The following is a 26,376-nucleotide window of genomic DNA, read 5'->3' as shown; positions in this document are numbered from 1 at the left end:
GTGAACACACACAGCTGGGTAGTTGTAACAGTTCACCTGAAAGCTTGAAATTTATCAATGCTATTATCATCTTCCACATAATCCTAGACCATGCAATTATATGATGGTTTCAATAGTTTAGCATGCTGTTTGCTCACATGTTACTCAAAATTGAGTCAGGATTTTCACATGAGAAACTAATTGATCAATAACAAACATTTTCAAGGCATGAGTCCCATACAAGAGCCGAAGTTGTCTCGGTAATGTTTACAAAAGAACTTATAAATTGGCTACAAGACTTCAGTACACTTTGTTATTACCTATTGCTACCCTAAACAGCATTCAGTATCTCGACAAAAGAAGAAATGGACGGGGGGGGGAATTTAATATACACAGTGACAAAGTACCCTCTATAGCCTACGACTTTATAAGAGCCAATCATACAAAAAAAATAGAATAGAGAAGGAAAGGAAATTACAACGTAAAATAAAACCGACAATTCTATCTTCCATCTCTCCATCCAATAAACGAGTTTTGCCTCAGAATATGAATCTGGTTACGTTCAAACCGAAATAGCTTGCGTAATTTCCTTCTATCTGACACGGGAACTGCTCTTATCTTTTGTGCGAATAAACCCTGAATTTTGTTGCTTTTTTCGCTTTGGATTGCCAACAGCTAAGGGATCTATCAATGGACCGGACCAAGTAGCTACACTCTGTCCTTTTTGGTAGGGGAACACCGTGGAGAATGAGGAAGGATCAGGAGGATCAAATGCCGGGTCCATGTGATGTGATGAACCTAATGGGTAACCAAGAGCTCCATCTTGGTGAGGGGGAGGGAATTTTTCGCTCTTGCTTTTGGCATTAGCATGTGTAATGAGGCGCCTACGCTGTTAAATTTTTAAAAGAAGACAAAAAGGAAATTAATCAGCTTCTTTACGTCTAAGCTACAAGGAAGAAAGAATGATTTCGAAACCTTGTATAGTATATTACATTTATATAAATAAAGCAATAAGTTTGTTTTGCTTATTTAGCAGAAAAAGGGTTGGCCAAAAAGAACTTGCAAATGAATCCATTTCATGATGTTTAATCATTGTAACATGGATAGGTGGAAGATCTATAATTTACAACAGAAGTAGTTGTGATATCCCACTAGCGTTAGTCCCACATCGGTGGGAACGTGGAAAATTGAATGGTTTAAATGATGAGTCTTGAGAGTCAAGTGTAACATTGACAAGTCAATTTTGGCAGTGGTTTAAGCTAAATTACGCGTTCCACTCAGTGGTCTCACAAAACTTACATCACACCAATGGGCTCGCGGGCCGGAGACGTGACAAATGGTATCAAAGAAGTTTGTCATCCGGAAGTGTGGAGCTAAGTGTCATGTGGGGCTAGGTACTACACGTGGGCGCAGTGGGAGCCACTTCTAGAGCCCATAAGAACCACCTCTAGAGTCCATGTCACCTAGCGATGATACTGAGATATGTCAATTATCATGACGCGACGAGGACGTCGCACATATAAGATAAGATGATTGTGATATCCCACTAACTTTAGTCCCACATCTAGAGCCCGTCAGAGCTAAGAATGAAGCCAAGTGTTATGCAAGGTTAAGTCCTACACCACGTGGGCGCGGTGAGAGCCACCTCTAGAGACCGTAGGAGTCACCTCTAGAGTCCACATCACCTAGCGGTGATGCTGAGATATGCCAGTTGTCATGTCAGGATGAGGATGTTGCATGTGTAAGGTAGGGTCATTGTGATATCCTACTAGCTTTAGTCCCACAGCGGTGGGAATGTGAAATTTTGAATGCTTTAAATGATGGTTCCTGAGAGTCAAGTGTAACATTGACCATCTGGCAGTGGTTTGAGCCAAACAACGCGTTGCACTTAGTGGGTCCTATGAATTATATCGTGCCAACGGGCTCACAGGCTAGGGGCGTGACAGTAGTAGTTTCTAAACTTATTATTACAGGTAGAGCCTGAAGCACACCAGCATTATAAGAGCATAAGTATGCACTAGTATTCTGTTTTGAAGCAACAGCAGATTTCTCCAGCATGGAATTAATGATGTGTTTATTCACATGGTTTCTGCAGAAATGGTATGCACGTTGTATACCATAGCTTTGTAAATTCATACTAAATATAGTTGCATTATATTAAATGTGAGCACAGTGCAAGTGATGTCTATGGACTGTAGATCAGATACCCCACTCAAGTTGAACATGGATTTACTAGGTGACTCTCCGTCAAATCTTGAGTTGATAACAATATGGAGTGAATTTGTTAAACTTTCTGTCATTCTGCAGATGATTAATAAAGGCTCCAGTCACACAGGAAAAATATACTACGTGTAATGGTTCTGCTGCAGTTGCACGATAACGTAGCCTGATTTCTATAAGAAACAATCTTAATGAAGGTACAGTTGATGAGAGAGTGGTCTACTTACATCAAGGTTTGCTTGGAGTTCTGCATTAGCTACAGGAGCAGGAACTGCCCTAGGAGCTCGATCACGTGTGCGTGTCTTCTTTGTTCCATCACCATGGGCTCTGCCCGCAGTTCTCAACCTACACTCGCAAATATTGATCTAGATAAGCCAACACATGTAAATATATGAATTAGTCTTAATAAGAAAACCAGTACATCTATGGTAAGCACCATGGCACCCGCATAAAAGAAGAGCTTAGGAAGTGAAATGAATCCCAACGGGTACAAATGACAGCACTTGCCCACAAACTAAATGCCCCTACTTTCTGTAAGAGAAATATCTTTTCAAAAAGGTCATTGAGCCATGAGATGGAAGGGTTGAAAGAAGTAGAATGGGTCAGCTAGGATACTAGAAACACTATGATATTCTTTATCAGGAACAAAGACATATATTAACCTTTGTCTTTCTCTTATCGCTGACAAAGTGAGAATAGATTAAAGTTATTCTAGCAGATTGAGAGTTCAACCAATTTCTTTCAGTCGGATAGCTGTCATTTGGTTAACCAATGCGGCAGTAATAGCAGTCCACTAACGTGATTTACCTAACTTCAAAGGATTAGAACGGTTAAGTTTCTACAGAGGCTTAAGGGATACAGGTAAAAAAATGCAGAATGGTGTGAATGCTCGTGGGGGAACATTTATCTATGTAACTCCGCCTTCTTCCTTACCACTTTTGCATAAGAACCATCCCTCTAACTATGTAACTATACAAATTACAAAAAATGCCATAATACGTAGGAATGCTTTTAAGTAATTTGCAAGTTGTGGAAAGCGGAAATGGGAGTGAAGCGTCAGGACAGGGCAGCTTTAGGAAGCTTAAGCGAAAAAAGGGCCAAGGCTTTTTTCCGTAACAAAAAAAAATAAGGCAATAAAAAAAAAGAAGCAAATTGGACCAATATCAGAAATTAAGAAGCATAAGAAGTCAAAAAAGTAATTGGTTCTACAAGTTTAATGAGAACAATAAATATTAGCAAATGAAGATTATATTACAGTGTCAAAAACTTCTAATTCTTGAAGCAAGGGCTAAAACTTCGCAAAAGCGCTATACCGAAGCAGGGGCTTAATCTGCGGTTTAGCAGGCTTCTTACAACAATGCCTAATGCCCAAACTTAGGCTGAACCATTTGCTGGGTGTGATGCATGGCAACTAGCGATAATTGTCAGTCTTTCATTCAACCAGCTTACCAGTAATTTTACACAACTATTATTTAGCTGATCTTCAAACTGCTTGACTATTCTCTCCAAACATGTATAGTCAACAGCATAGGATTATACGGCTATTAAGTTGGAGAATAGGCTAAAACCTCAGCGGAAGATAGCTAGCTCACAATAATCAGTGATTCCAAGATGAAACTTGCTGACAGCAGCTTTGTCAGCAAACGACTACCAACTGATCATTGTACCTCAATATAGTAAGTCAGAAGTTGAACAAAAAGTTGAAACTTCTTTAGCTAGAATGAGGCACAACATAATGAGTCAATTGCTCAAGTTACCACTAGTTCCCCACATAAAAATAATTAGCAATTGCCAAATGCAGGTATCCAGTTCTCTGTTAATTGTTACTTTGTTGGCTAACAATTGTGACAGGACTTACAGAATAAAGTGACCAGAACTGGTAGAAGTTTAAAAACGCCTTGATGACTATGTGTCAAGTAACTTTATGCATCAACCGGTAGATTCTCATGGCATTCTCACTGAATTTAAAATTATTAAGGATGCCTATCTTCATGCTACAAAATGTCACAATGAGTCCACAGAGACGGTAACAATATATACTCTTCTTAAGGACAAAACAACATTTCGCATTTGATACAACGAAACATCAAATTCTGCAGTAAGATCATACTAAACAGAAAGACAAAGGAACCCTAATTGCATAGAGAACAACTTTGTATGCCATGAGAAAGTTCAAAGCCATCAGCATCAATGAAATAGAACAAAATCATGTATATAAAAGATATCAAAAAGTTACAATCACAAACCTTCTAGCCTCTTCATCCCTCAATTTAGCATCCATCTCCTTGCTTGGTGGATATTGCGGAAGACTTGAGGGCTCACATGCATAAGGTGGAGTGGTAAAAAACTTCAAAAGAAAAAGTAATATGTCATGAAGGTACCATATTTGGACTTGAACATGAAGACAGCTAGATATGACAAATCAATATACCCAAACAGAATATATGACAGCAGAACTTGTTTCGGTCTATACCGATTGACATTTATGTGCACTTTATCTCAACTATGATGTAACAGAATATGAATGCAATATTAGGTGAGCGATTTACTCTTAAATTTAATGTGATTCAGAAGCAAGAATGGCCTACATAAGCAGCCAAACTATAGTTTCCAAAAAAATCTGACGTAGTTTTGTGTAGCATTATTGAAAATGTAGACAAGGTAACTCAAGTTTTAGAGTATGATTTACCTGTGAGAATATAGAGCAGATAAAAAGAGATGACCATGAAAAGCAGGTGTAGAATGCAGAATGCTTACGAATTTTCTATCAGAACAGAATACAATATTGTTTTTCCTCAACGAATAATGGCAATAAGACCACTATCACAGCACTATATGCTTCTGTATGATTCATTTCTATCCCCGTGTACAGGGAAAAAAGATCTTTTATATTTAATATACCCGGCCACTATTTTTATTTTCATTACTACTAAAGTGATGATCTGAACAACAAATGCTACACGTCAAGATAGCTTGTATGGCCAATAACTGTGAATCAGGTATGGCCATTCCAACTTTCATAGTGTTCTCCATCATTTGATTTCTCTATATTCATCCTCCTGAAAACTAAAAGTTGACATGCATCCATCACATATTTTCACTCTATCCATTATGTTCGTATTCTGCTTTTGCCCTTTTAAAATAGCAATGAATATCTTATTTGAGGCCCTACACATCTTGGGCAACCTCTTTTAAATCTGTAGCAAACTAAACTTTATCATCAAAATTCAAATATTGCAAAGAGAATTACCAAATAAATGTTGGAAGTGAGATGCCTGAAACAGGCCTTTGTAATAATATTTGAGGGGAAGAATGAGAAGAAGGTAAGACTTCCATGCAATCTCGTTAGGACAAATTTTTAAAAAAGCCCTTTTTTCAACTTTATTGGGCAAAATCGACCGTTTCATAAAATAATTAGCAAAACCGACCGAAAAAGGTTGGTTTTGCAATTTTTGGAGCTGCACGGGACTAGTAGTCCCGTGCAGTCCGCCTACCCCACCAGCCCCCCATTTCTTTCGTTCTTTCTTTCGTTCTGTCGTTCTCTTTTCGTGAGCTCTCCCCCGAAAAAAAAAAAACCTAACCTCGACCCCCCTCCCAAAAACCCTAGCCTTCGACTTCGACCTCCGCCATTTGCAGTCGCCGCCTACCCCTAGCCCTCCGACCTCGTCGCGCCGCCGACACTATCGACCCCCGCCATTTGCAGTCGCCGCTCAGGTGTGTTTTTTTTTTAATTTTGCTGTTAATTTTTGAGAGGGATATTCATCAAATTTTGCTAGAATTGGGTGAATAATGTGTGATTTGGGAGTTAGGGTTTAGTTTAGCAATTATTTACATATGAGAGGGTTTAGCAATTATTTTTTAGAGGGATATTCATCAAATTTTGCTAGAATTGGGGAAATAATGTTTTGGCTGTTAATTTTGCTGTTAATTTTGCTAGAATTGGGTAGAATTAGATTTTATTTTGTGCAATAGGATGAATAATGTGATTTGGGAGTTAGGGTTTAACAATTATTTACATATGATGAATAATAATTAGGGTTTAGCCATTATTTGGGATTGATTAAGGTAATAAATTTAATGTTGATTTATTCAGATATTAATAGATTATTTGCATATGATGGACTGTGTATTTTCAGTTTCGATGACGAACTCCATACCCATTATTTGTTTCTTTAATGGGAGCCTCGGCGTCGGAGTGAATAATTTGTCTATGTATGATGGAGGTTCTCGGAAAATGTTCATGCTATATAAGTCGTGTAATTTTGATGGAATGACTAGGGAAATACACAGAGTTACTAAAATTAAGAAAGAAGAATATACAATTAGGGTGTTCTTCAACTGTCCGATAAATGAGAGTAGAACTATTGCCGTGGAGATTACCAAAGATGAGGAATTGAATGACATGAAACAATTAGTCGAGAAGCAAACGTCAATTGAGTTGTTTATTGAGAAGTATCTGATTTAGGAATTTGCCCAAGTTTCACGACCTCAAGGAGAGTTTTCTCGGATGCTTGACTTAGACAACGAGTCGATTGGTTTTATGACATCTCCAAGTCAAGAGCCATGGTCTCAACCACAACATTTAAGTGAGTATTCTATCGGTGGGACGTCAACTAATATATTTAACGACGCTTCAGGTCATGTTACGGGTTACCCACCAGTCGGAGCAATTATAGAAGATGAAGCAGATGATGATTCAGATCATATTGAAGAAGATGGCGTGCAAATTGATAGCATGCATGTGGCAGCTGGAATCGATGATGATGCCCGTTGGATGAAGCAATTTAACGATAACAATGATTATGTGGAAGCTGAAGATCCGTTGTCCGACGAGTTTCATAATGAGGATTGGATAAATACTTCTCAAGCTGGATTTGTTGATGTTTGTCCAAATTTACAACGACCCGAGGACTTCACTTTTAAAAAAGGGGATCTATTCGAGAGCAAGGAGGCACTGATCTTTGCAATCCGAGAATGGTCCATCAAGAATCGGGTCAAATTCAAGCCGGTAAAAACTAATGCAACAAACTACAATGTGAAATGCTTCTTTAACGATAAGAATGAAGTAGAGAACGCAAATGAGCAAGATGAGAGAAATAAAAAATGTCCTTGGTTGCTAAATGCCGCTGTGAGAAAATCATCAAATGGGCAATTTGTAATATGTAGATATTGCGGACTTCATACATGTTGCAACCCGTCGGTGGATGTCGATGATTATTCTGCATCTTCTTCTTATATATGTAAGCTAATTATGCCTGAAGTTAGAGCTGAACTTGATCTGAATGCAGGTCAGATATTTCAGAGGGTATATGACATGCGGGGGATTAAGATATCTAAATATAAGGCATATGATGCAAGGAGGAAAGCGTTGTCTAAAATTTTTGGAGATTGGAAAAAATCATATGAATTACTTCCACAGTATCTTGAAGCTATCAAACGAAATAATCCGGGTACTGAATACGAAATATTATCCGAAGAGATTGCACCGGGTATGGAGAGGTTCACTCGCGTGTTTTGGGCATTTGGTCCTGCTATTAAGGACTTCACTTTTTGTCGTCCGTTATTGAGCATTGATGGTACACATTTATATGAAAAGTACAAAGGCGTGCTTCTTGTAGCGACCGGTGTAGATGCAAATGGCGGGTTATTTCCTCTAGCATTTGCAGTCGTGGAGGTGGAGGATACGTCTAGTTGGAAGTGGTTTTTTGAACTTATATACAAGTGGATTCCAAGTGTCCGTGCACCAAGAATAATTACCTTTATTTCGGATAGGATGAAAGGAATTATAAGGGCGTTATATGAGGGTTTTAGTGCACCACATCACCATCGATACTGTTTAAGGCATATAAGAGATAATTTCAAGAAAAAACACGGTGAGATTAATTTGCAAAATCTTTTGTGGCAAGCCGGGTGTGCAACCGACACATTAGTGTACGAACATTGCAGGGAGAAAATCAAGTCTTTGTCATTAGATGCACATAATTGGATTAAAAATAACTTGAAGCCCTAATTCGAAAATCGGTGGGCATTATATAAGGATGAGGGTGTGCGGTTTTGCATGATGACAACTAATTGCTCTGAGATCTTTAACGGCGTTCTTAAAGGAGCACGAGCTATGCCAATATAATCTTTGGTTGCGAGAACATTCTATAGACTAAACGCATACTTCAACAAAAGGCGTGGTGATGGCATAGACTGGACAACACGTTACACACCAAAATATGAGTCCATTTTGCACAGGAAATACTTGAAATGCAGCCAGAGAGGGTAGCCGCTGCTGAACACCAAGTGCACGGGACTAGCAGTCCCGTGCACTTTGTTTCTCAATGAAATGCACGGGACTGCTAGTCCCGTGCACTTCGTAAAAGACACTCAGCTGCAAAACCGACCCTTTTCAAAAGAAAAGGGTCGGTTTTGCTAATAATTTTCAATATAGGTCCATTTTGCCCATTAAATTTTAAAAATGGTTGGTTTTAAAAATTTCTCCATCTCGTTATGGTTGACTCCATGATTTATTCAATAACATTCAGTAGACGCCATTTGTTTATCAAATTCAAAATTTTATGGCAAATTCCATTTGTTTCTACAATTTTTCAATCCTTATAAAAAATGGTCAATCCACAAGATTGCAATCAATTGAGCCGCGGTAGATACTATTTGCACCATCTGAAAAAACTTTAGGTAAACAACTTCTGTGTATTTTATTTAAGTTCCTTCTTTTTTTTCTTTTTTTCTTTTTCCTTTTTCTTTTTTTTCTTTTTCCTTTTTCTTTTTTTTCTTTTTTTCTTTTTTTCCCCTGAATATTATAAACCTATAATTCATAGATTAAAAAGCTCATCACTTTGGCAGAAAATAAATAAGGCCTACAAATAAACCCTCCCTCTCTACCTCTCGAACTGAGGTGTTTGAGGGCATGCACGAGGGAGACGGCATCGAGGAGGCGGTTATTGAGGGCAATGACGCCAATGGCGACAGGGAGGGCCGTGATGGAGCGGGCCCAGTGGAGAAGAGGATTCATCGTGAGTGGAGCAGGCCTTGGGGAGAAGGAAGAGGATGAGGGGGGGCACCCATTTTAACACCAACTAACTAGAGGGACTAATATTAGCATATTAAGGTAGTTTGGGGACTAATATCAAAATACGAAAATTTGAGGGGTTAATATCAAAACACTAATGATTTTAGGGACTAACATCTAAAAAAAGTGATAAATAAATGCAACTACATTCACAAGGATAAATTATTTAAAAGTTATATCTTACAAAATGACTCAATCTATTTCTTATGAAATTGAAGCGGAAAAGGGTTATGTTGTCCTACTCTTACAAAAGTATACCAGGAAGCCCCATCATATAAAAGTGGAAGATAAGAGAATAAACAAGAAATAACAAATGCATCCATAATTACATTATTTGCAACCCAACGTAGGACACTTGTTTTTCTTTCCAGAAATATCCCAAAATTGGTGATAAGAGCATTTATGAGACGCAAAAGTCCAAGCTCAGCAACATTCCCTCGGAAACTCTATGACATGGTGAGCCCACACCTCGCCAGTCACAATCATGTTCAGGGATCAAATGCTTCATAGACTGAGGTAAGCTGGAGGCATTCACCTAAAGTAATGCAGAACCTACTGTAGATCAGCAGGTGCGGATATGCCTTGGTTGCAATATAATCATTAGGTGTAAATATAAATGGAAACACAAACCCGACATGAATTTAAGGGAAACCTATATGAAACTTTAACAAAAATATATTAAGTATACTAGAAGTAAAGTCAAGCCTGAAGATAAATATATTCCAGTAAACAAATGTAAAATAGTAATAAGATCAAAATGTTCTGACAACACAAAACTTACTTCACTCCTTCAATCAATGGCAATGATGACGGTGGAAAATCTTTGAATGTCTCCACTATGCAACGCTTGTAGGGCTGCTGAGGCTTAAATATTGTTGCATGTGGCAACTTCGATTTCTTCCAATACTCCTCTGAAGGAGAACCACATAGCTTAAAGATCTTATGCAGCTGTTCAACCTACTAGACAAGAACACTCATTAGAGCTAAGCTAATATGTAGCAGTATTCATGTATGTGCTTTCCATCTTATATTGATGCAAGAAAGAAACATTCAGCAACAATCTACACAAACAGAAGATAGTCTTCTAACAGCGTTGGTTTCCTTACCAACAAGTGGTCACATCCTAAGAGCTGATTTTAAATGAAATATATCTAATGCATATGAGTAGCGGAAGTTGAACCAACATATATAAAGACGGATGAATCGTCCACATTCATCTTACTCAGAAATAAAGAAATAAATCCACTACAGATAGTATAAACCACCATTGAATGACCATGGATTATACAAAGCCCTAAGCAAAAGTTGAACCAAGAGAAGCAAAGATGAAAGAATCATCCACATTCATCTTACACAGAGAAATAAAACCACTACTGATGCCTGATGGCATAAACCACCATCGAATAGCCATGGATAAACAAAGCCCTAAGCAGTTATGCTCCAACTGGGCTCGAACAGGGTCTGCCTAACTGGCCATGTGTATGATCTTGACTCAAACAATTCGTGCTGTGGGTTAAAGCTAAAGCCCAAGATAGTTAAAGCAGTCAGATTCCACAGGCTGCAGAGGCTGATAAAGATGAGAACGCAATTGCTAATAATTTTACATTTGACCTCTTTGTAATGGCTAGGAGTTTAAGTTTTCATTTGAAGTCATATGCAAAACTATGAATCATGTAAGAGATTAAAAATCCAGCAGAACTTAGATGCATATGATAAAGGCCTCGATCAGCACAAGTTGGACCCACCCAGAATCAGATCAAGCCGAATTTTCTCGGGCAAACTAGGAACTAATTCATATACGCTAAGGGTCAGTTTGGCAATCTTCTCAAAACTGGGCCAGGATCAGTCTTGGCCCAGTTTTGTGAAGAACTGGTTCTTTTTGTATCCACGGGGGAGCTGGATCAAGAAAGAATAGAAGTGGCCTTTTTTGGCTTAGGTGGCCCAGTTTTTCACAAACACATTTCATCCCAAACAGGACCAAGTTCAAACTTGGTCCCATTTTTGTTGACAAACACACCCTAAGGAACAACATATATAAATGGTATTACGAAAGAAAGTCCTCAAACAAGATGTTAAAACTGCACAAACAATATTCTCGGTGCTGTAGCCAATACTACTTTCCTCTACCCACCTACAATCCTTCACGGAATGGGCTGAACTCAGAAAAGAAACAAGAAACAGTTTATTGAAAGCAAACAGACATTTAAAAATAGAAACATCATGTCCATGTCACAGCAAAAAAAACAAGAATTTGCAGTCACCTCAGTCCGGCCAGGCATGATAGGTTTTCCAGCCAAAAGTTCTGCCAGAATACACCCTGCACTCCAAAGATCCACGCCAACACCATAATCAGTGGCCCCCAACAAAAGTTCAGGGGGTCGGTACCAAAGTGTGACTACCCGACTAGTCATTGGATGCTTGTGGTTCGGATCAAAGAACGAAGCCAACCCAAAATCTCCAATCTTAAGCATTCCACTATTGTCGATTAAAAGATTTGATCCCTTGATGTCACGGTGCAGCACCCCTCTATTATGACAGTGCTCAAGGCCCGATAACAACTGGTTCATATAGCATTTGACCTGTTCAAGACGTAATTTGAAATATTAATACAAGCTGCATTTCTCCAAAACAAAAAAAAGTTTGATACATTTAAATTCAACCTGAGGCTCAGTGAACTTGATTGCTGGGCTGGCTGCAAGACCAGCAAGATCATGTTCCATGTACTCAAACACCAAGTACAAGCTACAAGACATTCTTGATGTGACTAACCCCTCTAATTTTATCACATTGGGATGATCTAACCGTCTCAATATGAGGATTTCTCGTGCCATGAATTTCACACTTTCAGGTTCCAAGTTATCAAACCGGACCTTCTTCAGTGCCACAATTTTTCCTGTTAATGAGTCCCTCGCTTTGTAGACGTTGCTATAAGTTCCTTGTCCAATCTATACAGCAGAAACACTTAATTTAACAAATAATATGCACAAGTGACTATTTAGCTGCACAGAGCAGAAGCTACAATAACTAGTTATTGGTGTTTATTTATCTAGAACTTACAGTTGAAATATTTCCATTATAACACTTTTAAGACAAATTTAGAAAATTATGATTTAATTCATATTTGAATCTTGTCAACTCATACAGACACCTTGTCCTGAAAAAACTTTCCTAAAAGGCTGGGCAGGAAAAAAAGTTGCTAATATGTACTTAAAGCTAGCTTAAACTGCTTTTGTTTGTCAAGTAAAACCTTGATATTTGTATTACTAACTTGTTTTGAAGGAAAAACTGGCTTCGTTTGGATACCATGGTGTTTTGCTTGTTGTGTTTTTGTAAAAAAACACCATGGTGTTGTGTTTTTCCCTTAAAATGTTTTAAAATCACCATGTTAAGTATTTTTTGTCAACACTAGTTTGACCCATTATAACATTAGTATTAAACATATTATTAATATATTATATATTAATTACAATAAAATATATTGTAAATAAAATGTTATAATATTTAGTTTACATTATTATAGTATTATAAGTATTAAATGTAAGTATTAAATGTAATGCAATATAATATTGTATAATGTATTATAATATTATATTGTACTTTAATGAGTTATATTATTACATATTATTTTTAAATAATTATATATTTAATTATTTTGGTATATCAATTTGTTATTGTTGTATATTATATTAATATTTTTATAATAATGTTATTTTATTATTAATATAATATTATACTATTATAATATAATATTATATTATACTATTATTCATATAATATTATACTATTATTCATATAATATAATATATAATATTATTAATAAATTATGTTATTACTAGTATGTTATTAATAAATTAATATATCATAAATATTTTAATATATAATATAATATAGTTTTTAATATATTAGAGTTTATTAATAGTACTTTAATAATATATTAGTATTTATGATATAAATAAGGGAAAAGTGTTGCTAAGGTGACGCCTTAGATGATCATCTAAGGACACGGCCTAAAATCACATGATTGAGCTACATTGTGGATGATCCGCTGCGATGAACTTGATCTACATATTCTAAAACCCCATGGTATTTAATATGTTATTATATTATTATATAAGATATTTTATTATTATATTTTTATATTATTTAATAAATATTACTAATATATTAAATTAACTATAATATAGTATAGTATAGTACAATATAATAAGCATGTTGATAATAAATCTATATTAATTATATTTAATATATTATGTTAGATATTATATTAACACATTCTCAAACTCAAAACTAAAACACCAAACTTAAAACAACTAAAATGTGTTTTGAAATAAGTGTTGTATTTTGGTTTGAGGATGATTTAGCTCTAAAAACATCATGGTTTTCAAACGCATGGTGTTTTGTTTTTGGCAAAAACACCATGAAAAGAAGTAAAACACCATGGTATCCTAACGGAGCCTAAATGACTCCAAAAGCTATAAGTTCAGTGACCTGTAGAAACTATAAATTCCTAAGTCATCAAATTGAAAATTCCAACTATAAATAGAATTCCAGATATGCTGACATGCTTATTCTAGTTACTTTCTTATAATGAACTTGTTCTATTTCAAGCCCACATCACTATGACCTATCCAAATTCTACTTCCATACGGTCTCCACTCTAAACGAAGGGGGAAATCAGAAAATTGAAAAAAAAATCAAATTTCAAGGTTAACATTTTCTAATTTAACAAGAATTTCTATGAACTCATGAGTTTATGTGTCTAGAAGAGATAAATTGCATAGATTAAACATTATTTTTCAAACTTAAAATACCATAGTTATAGATAATCTTAAGTTAGCAATCTATCCCAACATCTCAAGTGGTCAAGTGAAATTTCATAATACATAAGTAATAAGTTACATACGGATTAGAGTCGAATTCCTGATAAATTTTGTTTGTTGTTCTTAGCTTCCCAAACAATCAAATTTATACGCATCAAATTTTATGCTCAAAATTATCTCCCTTTATAATCAAGTAACTATATTAGGTATGATCTTCATACAATTTTATATCTAACAAGGATAGAAGGAATGAAGAGAGCATAAGTTTCAAATGCCAAGTTTTAGGGTTTTTTAAGGGTTAGCCTAGAAAAGGAATCACAAGAATGCCTCTCACCACAATCACCGATTGTCTTCTTCTTCCTTTCCATGTACGCTATGAATTTGAGAAAAATAAAAGTACATATATGCATAGAAAACAGCATCAAACTTTGTTTGGTTCCCTCGATGAGCTTGTCAAGTCACTTATTTTCAGCTGTTAACACTCCACTTCTTTCAGGATCAATTAAGTACGTATATGTGATCTTCCTCGGTTTTTGACATTGGTGGATAGCAGATCGTAGGTAAGAGAGCTCAAGAGTTTGGTTTTCTGAATTTAAGACTGAAAATCACAGCCAATATCTATCCAAAGTCGAACCAACTTCTAAAAAATACAAGTATCCTACTGTCCGCAAATGGATAAGATTGGCAACTAATGTCAACTATACCAAAAAGATGTGGACATTTTCACCTCTTTCAACTCTAAAAAACCCCACAGCTTCCAAATCAAGAGAATGTTACTTAAAAACACTACCAATCGAACAAAGAACTGTCACTCATATAAAGTGTATAAAGTATACATCACAGAGATAACCCAAAAACACTCAACAGATTAATACTCAATTACTCATATTAGGGTAGGTTTGCAACCTAAAATAACCAAAGATAAAATAAAAAAATAATCCACAAACTTTTCCAAAAAGACAAAAAGCGACAATACAATATCTATTCGTGAATAACAAAACCATTGAATCCCCCCCCCCCACCCCCCACCCCCAAAACAAAAACAAAACAAAAGTTGTGTCTTTTCATTTTAAGGCCTTTTCCTTCCAATTAGCGCTACCAACTTCCTAACAGTCAACTTTGCTAATTTAAATAATAAACGATGACAAAATGAATTAAACTAAGTAATATCTCAACTCTAAATCTCACTTAACTCCCACTCTATAGACTCCAATTCCCTGGTATCCCAATAAAAGTTTTTTTTTAAGTTTGCAATCTGCAATGACCATATATGAAAAATCATTGTTCTTTTTTTTTTTGTGGCTTAACCATTTGAGGCCTTTCTTTCAGTAATCAGAATAATAAAAATGACAACGTAACTTACAACAAACAGGGTCTCACCTCTAAAACTCACTTAATTCCCACTCTAGAGACTCCAACTCCTCAATCAATAACCAAACGTTTCTTGATCTCTTAACCTTGTCCAGCTTTCTCGAGGAATCGGCCTCGACGCGGGGGTCCACCCCTCTAGATCGCCTCTCCGCGCGACAGCCGACAACCACCGCCGGCCACCCCGCCGCCCACCCTGCCTCCGCCTCACGTGCCGCTATATTCCTCACGTAGCCTCCCCAACTCGCGCCTCCTCCGGCTCTCCGCCCGCCTCGTCCACACCGCCAACGCCATCCGGCAGTCCACCCTCCGGCCTCGATGATCGCAACCGATGACTTGCGATCTCCGGCTGACGCACGTGGCGATCGCTCCGCCCCACCCCAGCGTGACGGGGACGTCCGGGCCGCGACCCTCCGCCCCGCCTTTGCCGAGGACACAGCCATTAGGTTACTCCGACGAGGTCATCGAGTTGCGAACCCCTAGGTGATTAGCGTTTCGTCGGAGCTTGAATCGAAGTTTTCTCGCTATTTTCTGCGATAAGTTGGACCGAGGAGCGGAACGAGGCCCGCATTGCCCGTCAGAGAGGAATTTGGCCGAATGGAATTTAAAGACGAGGACATTTGCGCGGTTTGTCACCCAGAGACGGGCCGTGGGACCCAGTATGAGTTGGGTGGCAAAGCTTGGTGGTCAAAACGTGGAGTGGGATTGGACTCGAGCTGACCGATGTGATGATATGGTTAAGATCATGATTTATTTATTTTTTCACTTTTGTCTCGAGATTTTTTTTTGTTTTTTTTTGGGGGGGTGGGTGGCAAATATCAAATTTGCTATTAGATCCCCGAATCTTATAAGTCATTACAAATTAGTCCTTCTTGCTTCCGTGCGACGTGCGAATCTTTGTTTGATTAATGGTTCATTATGCAATTTCAACTATGTTATAGACTAATAATAAAGAAATAATAAAGAAAGACATAGAGAAGGAACATCATTTTCTAGTTAGAGATTGATGATGTGAGTGGTAGCTCAAATAAAAATAATAATAGACCAAACATAATAGTGTTTATATCTATTTGGACTTTTGTAATAAGCGAGTCATCAGGGGGAAATCACAAAAGCATATTCTTTTCTTGTTTAGGTCAGCATATTGGTTTAGATTACTTTTAAGTTAGGTTACTAGGTTTGGTTTGTAAGCGTGCGTAGTTTGCTTACTTCATTAATTATGGCTTTGTGGATTAATGAATTTGGTAAAATTTACTCAATGGTTCATGGTTCGAATTCTCTAAAACTTGTAGTTGGTTGGGGTCGGAAATTTAACTCGGGCTACAGCCTAGGATCCTCGTGCAATAATACACTATAGCACATGTTTGTGTTAGGAACAAGTTCTGATGTAGAATTCATTATAATTGTTTATCGATTACAATGAATATAAAAGAGTGAGCTTCGTACTTTGTAAAACTACTCTTTACAACAAAAATCAAATTACAAGCTCCTTAGAAACAAACGCAGGATCGTTGTTTGGATCGCTGCTTGCGCGGGATCTTTGCATGTGCCGGGGGTGCGTTAGCCCGTGGACCACCGAATCACGAATTCTGATTGAATCGTGAAGGCTTTGGGGATTCTTCCTTCGTTTAGAAGCAAGAATAGTTTCGGTGAATATCTTATCGAAGTAAGATGAACACTCTTCTCAAGATCAAGTCAAAGCTTAGATCTTAAGGAACCTCCGAATTGTTGAAAGGAGATGAACTCTTGAAATTCGCCCAAGCCTTTTGAAAATCTCTGCCCAATTGCTCTGCTCCAAAATGCTCAGCTCCCTTCCTCTTTTTTTTGTAACCGCTTCTCCCGCTTTTAAATGTCATCATTCCTGCGGTTATGGGCATGATTCTTACTTATAACTGCTTCTCCCACGTTCATAGGTGATCCCCAGCAGTTAATAAGCCATGTGGACCATACAAAACTCAAGGAAACTATCAAAAAATACGTTTTCAGTTGTAACTGTCTCGCAGTTCCGAGACAGTTGCAACTGTCTCGCACTTCCGAGACAATTTGTACTGTCTCGGGTATTTTGGCTCTAACTTCCTCGTCTGATCTCATAATCAGGTGATCCAAGATGCGTTAGAAAGCTGACGAAGAGATATACAACTTTTATCTTTTGACCTTCTTCAGATTTGATGCGAGACAGTTGTAACTGTCGTGCATTGCCGCGACTGTCCTGCACCTCTGAGACAGTTTGTGTTATCTCGGGTATTTTGGCACTAACTTCCTCATCCGATCTCGGAATCAGGTGATCCAAGATGCATTGGAAAGATGACGAAGAGATATACAACTTTTTTCTTTCGACCTTCTTCAGATTTGGTGTGAGACCTTCATAATTGTCGTGCATTGCCGTGACTATCGCGCACCTCCGAGACAGTTTGTGTTGTCTTTGGTATTTTAGCTCTAACTTCCTCGTCTGATCTCAGAATGAGGTGATCCAAGATGCATTAGGAAGCTGACGAAGAGATCTATAACTTTTTTCTTTTGACCTTCTTCATATTTGGTGCGAGACTATCGTAACTGTCGCGCATTGCTGCGACTATCATGCACCTCCGAGACAGTTTGTGTTGTCTCGGGTATTTTGGCTCTAACTTCCTCGTCCGATCTCGGAATCAGATGATCCAAGATGCGTTGGAAAGATGACGAAGAGATATACAACTTTTGTCTTTTCACCTTCTTCAGATTTGGTGTGAGATAGTCGTAACTATCTCATATTTTCGTGACTGTCGCACACCTCCGAGACAGTTTGTGTTGTCTCGGTTATTTTGGCTCTAACTTCATCGTCCGATCTCGGAATTAGGTGATCCAAGATGCGTTGGAAAGCTAGAGAAGATCTCTACAACTTCCCATAGGCGAGACACTCTGTTGGTTTTCTGTCAAAATAGGAATATAATAATATAAAATCCAAATTAAAGAGTTAGAAAATTCAGGCCTGGTCGGGAGCAGTCGTGATGTCACTGCCCTATAAGATTAAGGACCCGCCTATCGCCCTGGCGCAATTTGTCCCATCTCCCCTAGCTGTAAAAACCCCCGGAATCAATCGGCCTCTGCACTCGGGCGTGAGTCACAGAGCTTATGCTCAGACGAAAACGGTTGCCCAAAATATAAATATAAATATGTAGCCAAAATTTCTTGGAGAAATGAGAGTAGAGAAAGAAGAGAGAGCTTAGAAGTTCTTCTCTTTGTTGGTGTGTCTCTGAATGAGCTCCAAGCTTGCTTATATAGGTGAGGAGAGGTGTAACCCCCACTGAATCCAAGGGACCGTTACGCACAAATCTTGCTTCCGTTACCCGCATGCAGCCGTTACAAACGTGTAAAACGTGCAAAAATAAAAGCTTGAGAAGCAAAAATATGTGCGGTGCGACGTGAGGGCGAGCGAGGCATGGCATGCGTGCGTGCGCGCGCGTGTGTGAGGTAGATATGCAAAGCCCACAAAACCCAAAATACTATTCAAAGCCTAATAAGGAGAGAACCATTATATACCCTATACTATTCATCTTATTTTCTAATGTGGGACTATTCACTGTAGGCGTCAAAAAATGCTCAAAGGTATCCAAACACAGTTCAAAAGGAAGTCATCCAAAATGTCAAAAAAAAGAACACAAGTATAGACTGTCTCGCAGGCAAGACAGTCTTTACTGTCTCGCCTGGCGAGACAGACTTTTACTGTCTCGCCCACGCGAGACAGTTTTCACTGTCTCGCCCCCGCGAGACAGTATTTACTGTCTCGCCGTGCGAGACAGAATTTACTGTCTCGCCTTTATAACCGCCGATACGTGGCCACCAACTGTTCAAGAACGTGGGGAGTATCGTGGGCGAGAATCACGTTGATAACCACCAGAATAACGGAGTTTAAAACGTGGGAAGGCAGTTACAGCGAGAAACTGTCAGACAGTATTTACTGTCTCGCTGGGCGAGACAGCAAATTTACTGTCTCGCTGGGCGAGACAGCAAACACTGTCTCGGCCAGCGAGACAGCAAACGCTGTCTCGCCCGCCGAGACAGCAAACGCTGTCTCGCGAGCACTGTTCATACAGAGGTTATAAATACCCCCGAGGTGATTTCTTTGAGGGGGGTTTCCAGCAGAGATCCAAGGCTGATCAGAGAGCATCCATAGGCTAATTCCAGAGCAGAGAGGGCAGAGTACTCGAGCTTCTGGCAACTCCTTGATATTCAGGCTTTGACTTGATTTCAAGAAGAACGACTATCTTACCTTGATAAGATATCGTTTCAAGTTCTCACTTCGATAAACGAAGTCAGAATCATAAACCCCTCACGATTCGATCAGAATCTGTGATTTGGTGGTCCACGGGCTAACGCACCCCCGGCACAGGCAAAGATCCCACGCAAGCAGTGATCCAAACAACGATCCTGCGTTTGTTTCCCAAGAGTTATAATTTTCATTTTGTTGTGTAAAAGAAGTCTTATAAAAAGGCTATTTCTTTTGAATTTATTGTAATCGACTGAAGATATAATGAATTCCATGACAAAACCAACTTTCATGAAATCATACTATTTCCTGGACAAATATCTTTGCATACATCTCCACTGTACAAGTCGTTTTCACAGCAAAATTTCACCGACTACATCAACGAATCAATTATCATCCAAAAGATTCATTTTCTTTCTTTGATCTTAGCATCCCTTTAATGAAATTCATAGATATATCTTCCCACTTTCACTCTGGAATGGGTAAAGGCTGTAGGGTTCTAGCTGGTCTCTGACGTACTGCCTTCACTTATTAGAAGGTAGAACATTTAGCTACATATTTCAAAATCTCCTTACGCACGCCGCTCCGTTAACACGTCCTTTCAACTCTTTGTACATTTTCGATGTGTCTAGATGTACGATATGCCTCATCCGATAAATCCTTCTTAAGTTGTGGATAACCCGACATCACTAGCCGACCTTCCATTTAGAAACCCCCGTCTGTTTCAATAGTTCATTTTGCTTAAATCTTTATAGAAGTTACCTTCTTTTGGATTTTTAATCTAAGAATCTCTTAACTGGGTACTGATCTTTCCATAACTCCAAGATGACTTCACTGATAAAGCTCCTAAGAAAATAAATGATATCGTCATACCTGGGAGGTCATGCCAACAGACGATACGATTTTTTGGCAATCATACCGATGAATCGTATTATCAAGTTAGGGTTGTGAATAATTTCCGAAAGAGAGTTATTCGAGAGATAAACTCTCGTTGTTCCTGTGCGCGACTCGTTAAAGCAGCATTATCAGAATGTGACTGTTTCAAACGAGAAGCCATCCCACGAAGAGTCTCTGTATCGTCGAAGCCTAAGCCGAGACATTTCCGCGAGAGAAAATCAGCTGCCCAAGATGATGAATTCCCTGAAGTCACCATCAACGTGGCTGATAAAAGAAAGTCTAAGCGGCATTCAAGTGACTCAAATCCTGACTTTTCCCCGAGAGGAAGAGTCAATCCAAGAATTGCTCAAAGGATGTCTCGACTCCAATTAGGAGCCATCAGACGCAGAGACTACAAGAGAATGCAAGAAGGAATGTCCTCGGAGGATGAATTCTCGGACACTTGTTCTGCAATCGCTTCTGATGATACAATGTCTAGCACAGGACAAACCAGAGAAGTACTCACGATCACCTCTGATCAATTTGCTCAAATGCTTCAAGAAGCTCTAGCGAAGCAACGTGAAGAAATCAGAGCTGAGATGAAGACAGAGATGGAGCTAGCTATCCAACAAATGAGAGAAGTGCTAACTCAACGGCCTCAACCTCCTGAGTCCAGTCAGCGAGCTGAATCCAGTCGCCAGATGACAGTGATCCAGAAGTGGATGAAGTCATTATGGCTGATACATCTCCTAATGACAATAACGCTGGGGGTGGTTTAACACATTCTCCCAATAACGATATTGGGAGTGGTTCAATGGCACCTCTCACAGGGGGTGGTCTAACTCATTCTCCTCGACGTCCTTCGAATGAAGACATAGACGAGGACGAGAAAATGAAAGAGCTTGAAAACAAAATCAACGCTTTGATGACGGCTCAAGAAGGGAAAAAGACAGGTATTCCGTGTCCCTATCCAAGAGAATGGGATTCAATACCATACCCAGCCAAATTCAATCTGGTTAACTTCACACCGTTTGAGGGGAAGAGCTCGCCTATTCAACACTTGATTTATTTTAAGTCTCATTTAGGCATGATTTCTGGAAACGAGGCTTTAATGGTTCGGTCATTCGTTGGCACCCTTCGTGGGTCCGCTTTCGATTGGTACCGACGGCTCAAGCCAGGGAGCATCAGTTGCTGGGAGGACATGGAAAGTTTGTTCCTCAGCAACTTCTTCGATGATGATACCGAAGTGTCAGTCGGAACCCTTTTAGATGAGAAGCAAAAAGACGGAGAGCCAGTCGACGATTTTGTCAAGCGCTTCCGTGGCAAAGCAATGAATTGCAGAGATCCTATTACAGAGGAGTTCATCCTGCAAACATGCCACAATAACCTCTCCATCGATGTCCTGGAAGCTCTGGGGGTCGTGCCATCCACAACTTGGAAGGAGTTAAAATCTCGGGGTGAACAAGCTGAACACTTTCTTAAAAGAAAGAAAGCTGAGAGAGGCCAACCAATGACATCTGCAATCGTTGAGAATGCGACTCTCGATCCGAGGTTTCAAAAGGAATATTCTTTCGAAGATGATGAAGCTCCAGCCATCTTGGAATACCTCCTCGCCAATGACAAAATCGAACTACCACCTATTAAAGATCAGGATGGAGCTAAGAGGATTACGGATCCAAACTACTGTGCGTACCACAGAAGGGTTCTTCATCCCACCGAGATTTGCTTTGGACTCAAAAACAAGATCCAAGCCTCCGGCGTCATAACGGCGAAAGAAGTCGAGTAAAGACGACCATATAACTCCAGTGGGTGCACGAGTATAAACTGTTTCCCCACACTCCAAAGAGCATATGAGTATAAACTGCTTCTCGATTATCCAACTGAGTACAATGTTAAACCCGGTTTCGCAAGGGAAGCTGGGGTGGATGATTTATATAACGGGAAGTTCCTGGAGAATCTTATATTCTTAAGGATAACCCGAACATGCGACTGAGGATAACGTACTCCTCGTTACACCCAGTTTTGCAAAGAAAGCTGGGGGTGGATAATTCATGTAACGGGAAGTTCCCGGAAGAATGTTAAATGTAATATTCTTAGGGATAACCCCGATCATTATGAACAAAGTGATAAACACTAAACTCCTACTATGACTTCCGAATACTCTTTTGCTGAGATGAGATTCGATCACCTCTTTAGATCAATCTTCCCTCACAAAATTCCCATTTTGGTCAAACCTTTAAACAGTTAGGACCAAAGCCAAAATCCCCTCTCGATTCGTTCCATGAACGAGAGGTCCACAAATTGAACGATCAAACCTTTAAACAGTTAGGATCGTCTCAAATTCCCATCTTGGTCAAACCTTTAAACAGTTAGGACCAAAGCCAAAATCCCCTCTCGATTCGTTCCATGAACGAGAGGTCCACAAATTGAACGATCAAACCTTTAAACAGTTAGGATCGTCTCAAATTCCCATCTTGGTCAAACCTTTAAACAGTTAGGACCAAAGCCAAAATCCCCTCTCGATTCGTTCCATGAACGAGAGGTCCACAAATTGAACGATCAAACCTTTAAACAGTTAGGATCGTCTCAAATTCCCATCTTGGTCAAACCTTTAAACAGTTAGGACCAAAGCCAAAATCCCCTCTCGATTCGTTCCATGAACGAGAGGTCCACAAATTGAACGATCAAACCTTTAAACAGTTAGGATCGTCTCAAATTCCCATCTTGGTCAAACCTTTAAACAGTTAGGACCAAAGCCAAAATCCCCTCTCGATTCGTTCCATGAACGAGAGGTCCACAAATTGAACGATCAAACCTTTAAACAGTTAGGATCGTCTCAAATTCCCATCTTGGTCAAACCTTTAAACAGTTAGGACCAAAGCCAAAATCCCCTCTCGATTCGTTCCATGAACGAGAGGTCCACAAATTGAACGATCAAACCTTTAAACAGTTAGGATCGTCTCAAATTCCCATCTTGGTCAAACCTTTAAACAGTTAGGACCAAAGCCAAAATCCCCTCTCGATTCGTTCCATGAACGAGAGGTCCACAAATTGAACGATCAAACCTTTAAACAGTTAGGATCGTCTCAAATTCCCATCTTGGTCAAACCTTTAAACAGTTAGGACCAAAGCCAAAATCCCCTCTCGATTCGTTCCATGAACGAGAGGTCCACAAATTGAACGATCAAACCTTTAAACAGTTAGGATCGTCTCAAATTCCCATCTTGGTCAAACCTTTAAACAGTTAGGACCAAAGCCAAAATCCCCTCTCGATTCGTTCCATGAACGAGAGGTCCACAAATTGAACGATCAAACCTTTAAACAGTTAGGATCGTCTCAAATTCCCATCTTGGTCAAACCTTTAAACAGTTAGGACCAAAGCCAAAATCCCCTCTCGATTCGTTCCATGAACGAGAGGTCCACAAATTGAACGATCAAACCTTTAAACAGTTAGGATCGTCTCAAATTCCCATCTTGGTCAAACCTTTAAACAGTTAGGACCAAAGCCAAAATCCCCTCTCGATTCGTTCCATGAACGAGAGGTCCACAAATTGAACGATCAAACCTTTAAACAGTTAGGATCGTCTCAAATTCCCATCTTGGTCAAACCTTTAAACAGTTAGGACCAAAGCCAAAATCCCCTCTCGATTCGTTCCATGAACGAGAGGTCCACAAATTGAACGATCAAACCTTTAAACAGTTAGGATCGTCTCAAATTCCCATCTTGGTCAAACCTTTAAACAGTTAGGACCAAAGCCAAAATCCCCTCTCGATTCGTTCCATGAACGAGAGGTCCACAAATTGAACGATCAAACCTTTAAACAGTTAGGATCGTCTCAAATTCCCATCTTGGTCAAACCTTTAAACAGTTAGGACCAAAGCCAAAATCCCCTCTCGATTCGTTCCATGAACGAGAGGTCCACAAATTGAACGATCAAACCTTTAAACAGTTAGGATCGTCTCAAATTCCCATCTTGGTCAAACCTTTAAACAGTTAGGACCAAAGCCAAAATCCCCTCTCGATTCGTTCCATGAACGAGAGGTCCACAAATTGAACGATCAAACCTTTAAACAGTTAGGATCGTCTCAAATTCCCATCTTGGTCAAACCTTTAAACAGTTAGGACCAAAGCCAAAATCCCCTCTCGATTCGTTCCATGAACGAGAGGTCCACAAATTGAACGATCAAACCTTTAAACAGTTAGGATCGTCTCAAATTCCCATCTTGGTCAAACCTTTAAACAGTTAGGACCAAAGCCAAAATCCCCTCTCGATTCGTTCCATGAACGAGAGGTCCACAAATTGAACGATCAAACCTTTAAACAGTTAGGATCGTCTCAAATTCCCATCTTGGTCAGCTGTCTCGCGAGCACTATTCATACAGAGGTTATAAATACCCCCGAGGTGATTTCTTTGAGGGGGCTTCCAGCAGAGATCCAAGGCTGATCAAAGAGCATCCATAGGCTGATTCCAGAGCAGAGAGGGCAGAGTACTCGAGCTTCTGGCAACTCCTTGATATTCAGGCTTTGACTTGATTTTAAGAAGAACGACTATCTTACCTTGATAAGATATCGTTTCAAGTTCTCACTTCGATAAACGAAGTCAGAATCATAAACCCCTCACGATTCGATCAGAATCTGTGATTTGGTGGTCCACGGGCTAACGCACCCCCGGCACAGGCAAAGATCCCACGCAAGCAGTGATCCAAACAACGATCCTGCGTTTGTTTCTCAAGAGTTGTAATTTTCATTTTGTTGTGTAAAAGAAGTCTTATAAAAATGCTATTTCTTTTGAATTTATTGTAATCGACTGAAGATATAATGAATTCCATGACAAAACCAACTTTTGACGCAAACATTCACAAAGGTAAAAATTGCCTTTTCATGAACAAAGCATCCAACGGTCCCCCCCCCCAAAAGGCAATATTGACTGAAAATTCAAAATAATAAATCAATAAATAAATCACAAAATAAATGTAGGTTGAGCAACCTTTCGTATCGTGAATTCGGGAGAGGTAGCTTTCGGCTTTAAACCTTTCCTTAGTGAGTTCATCGCCACCTGAGGGACATAATGGACTAGGCCTTGAATTAGGCCCCTTGGATCAGGTATTGATAAAAACACACACACAATACGTTTTCATCTATTGAGCTAAGCGGGTTGAGCGTTAAAGGCCATGCTCACAAAAAACGACTCATGAGAGTTTTCCAGGGGTCAGCCCTGCCCCCCCCCCAATCCTCAAAGGGTACTACAGCTGTTTATTTAATACCCCCCACAATATACACGTTGGACTTATTAAGAGTAAAACTCAGCCTAGCCAGCTGTATCATAAGAGCATCGTCATCATAGAGAAGTGGTAGTAGTAAATGCTATATAATGATATATAAATATATCTAGGTCGATGCTCCACACGAGAGTCACTTGTCCAGCTTGTTTCTACCACATTGAACCGACATTGGGACTACGTCTCCACATAAGGGTTGAGTTGCCGCTGTCAGTGACCTCATTTATAGGCTTAACCCAATCTCCCTCGATGAATCCAGAACCACATTCCTGGATAATCCCTTAGTCAAAGGGTCAGCAAGATTTTTCTCAGACTTTACAAAGTCCAAGATCACAACTTTGCCTAACAGGCGTTGTACAGACTTATATCTTATTTGAATATGTCTGTTATGTTTTTTATTTACATGTACTTGCTTTAGAAGCTCTATGGTAGATCTAGAATCAGAGTGAATGGAAATAGGAGGAGAGGGTTTAGGGACCAAAGGAAGTTCAGATAGAAGATCTTTTAACCATTCG

General features: G+C 39.2%; 1 protein-coding gene across 1 annotated transcript; it reads right to left on the bottom strand.

Moving 5' to 3' along the window:
- LOC109831403 (probable serine/threonine-protein kinase At1g54610) lies at nt 198-15,590 on the bottom strand. The gene is made up of 9 exons (XM_020398729.1): nt 15,552-15,590; nt 11,935-12,219; nt 11,536-11,853; nt 10,056-10,231; nt 9,905-9,926; nt 9,604-9,720; nt 4,446-4,546; nt 2,427-2,544; nt 198-868 (listed from the first exon to the last, which is right to left on the bottom strand). Exons 2-9 carry the CDS (start codon nt 12,103-12,105, stop codon nt 572-574), a joined length of 1,320 nt encoding a protein of 439 aa, XP_020254318.1. The 5' UTR covers nt 12,106-12,219; nt 15,552-15,590; the 3' UTR covers nt 198-571.

Source organism: Asparagus officinalis, chromosome 2 (genome assembly GCF_001876935.1).
Source record: "Asparagus officinalis chromosome 2, Aspof.V1, whole genome shotgun sequence".
NCBI classification, from domain to species: Eukaryota; Viridiplantae; Streptophyta; class Magnoliopsida; order Asparagales; family Asparagaceae; genus Asparagus; species Asparagus officinalis.
The sequence above is the reverse complement of the archived record's forward strand: the minus strand, read 5'-3'. Positions and strand labels throughout refer to the sequence as shown.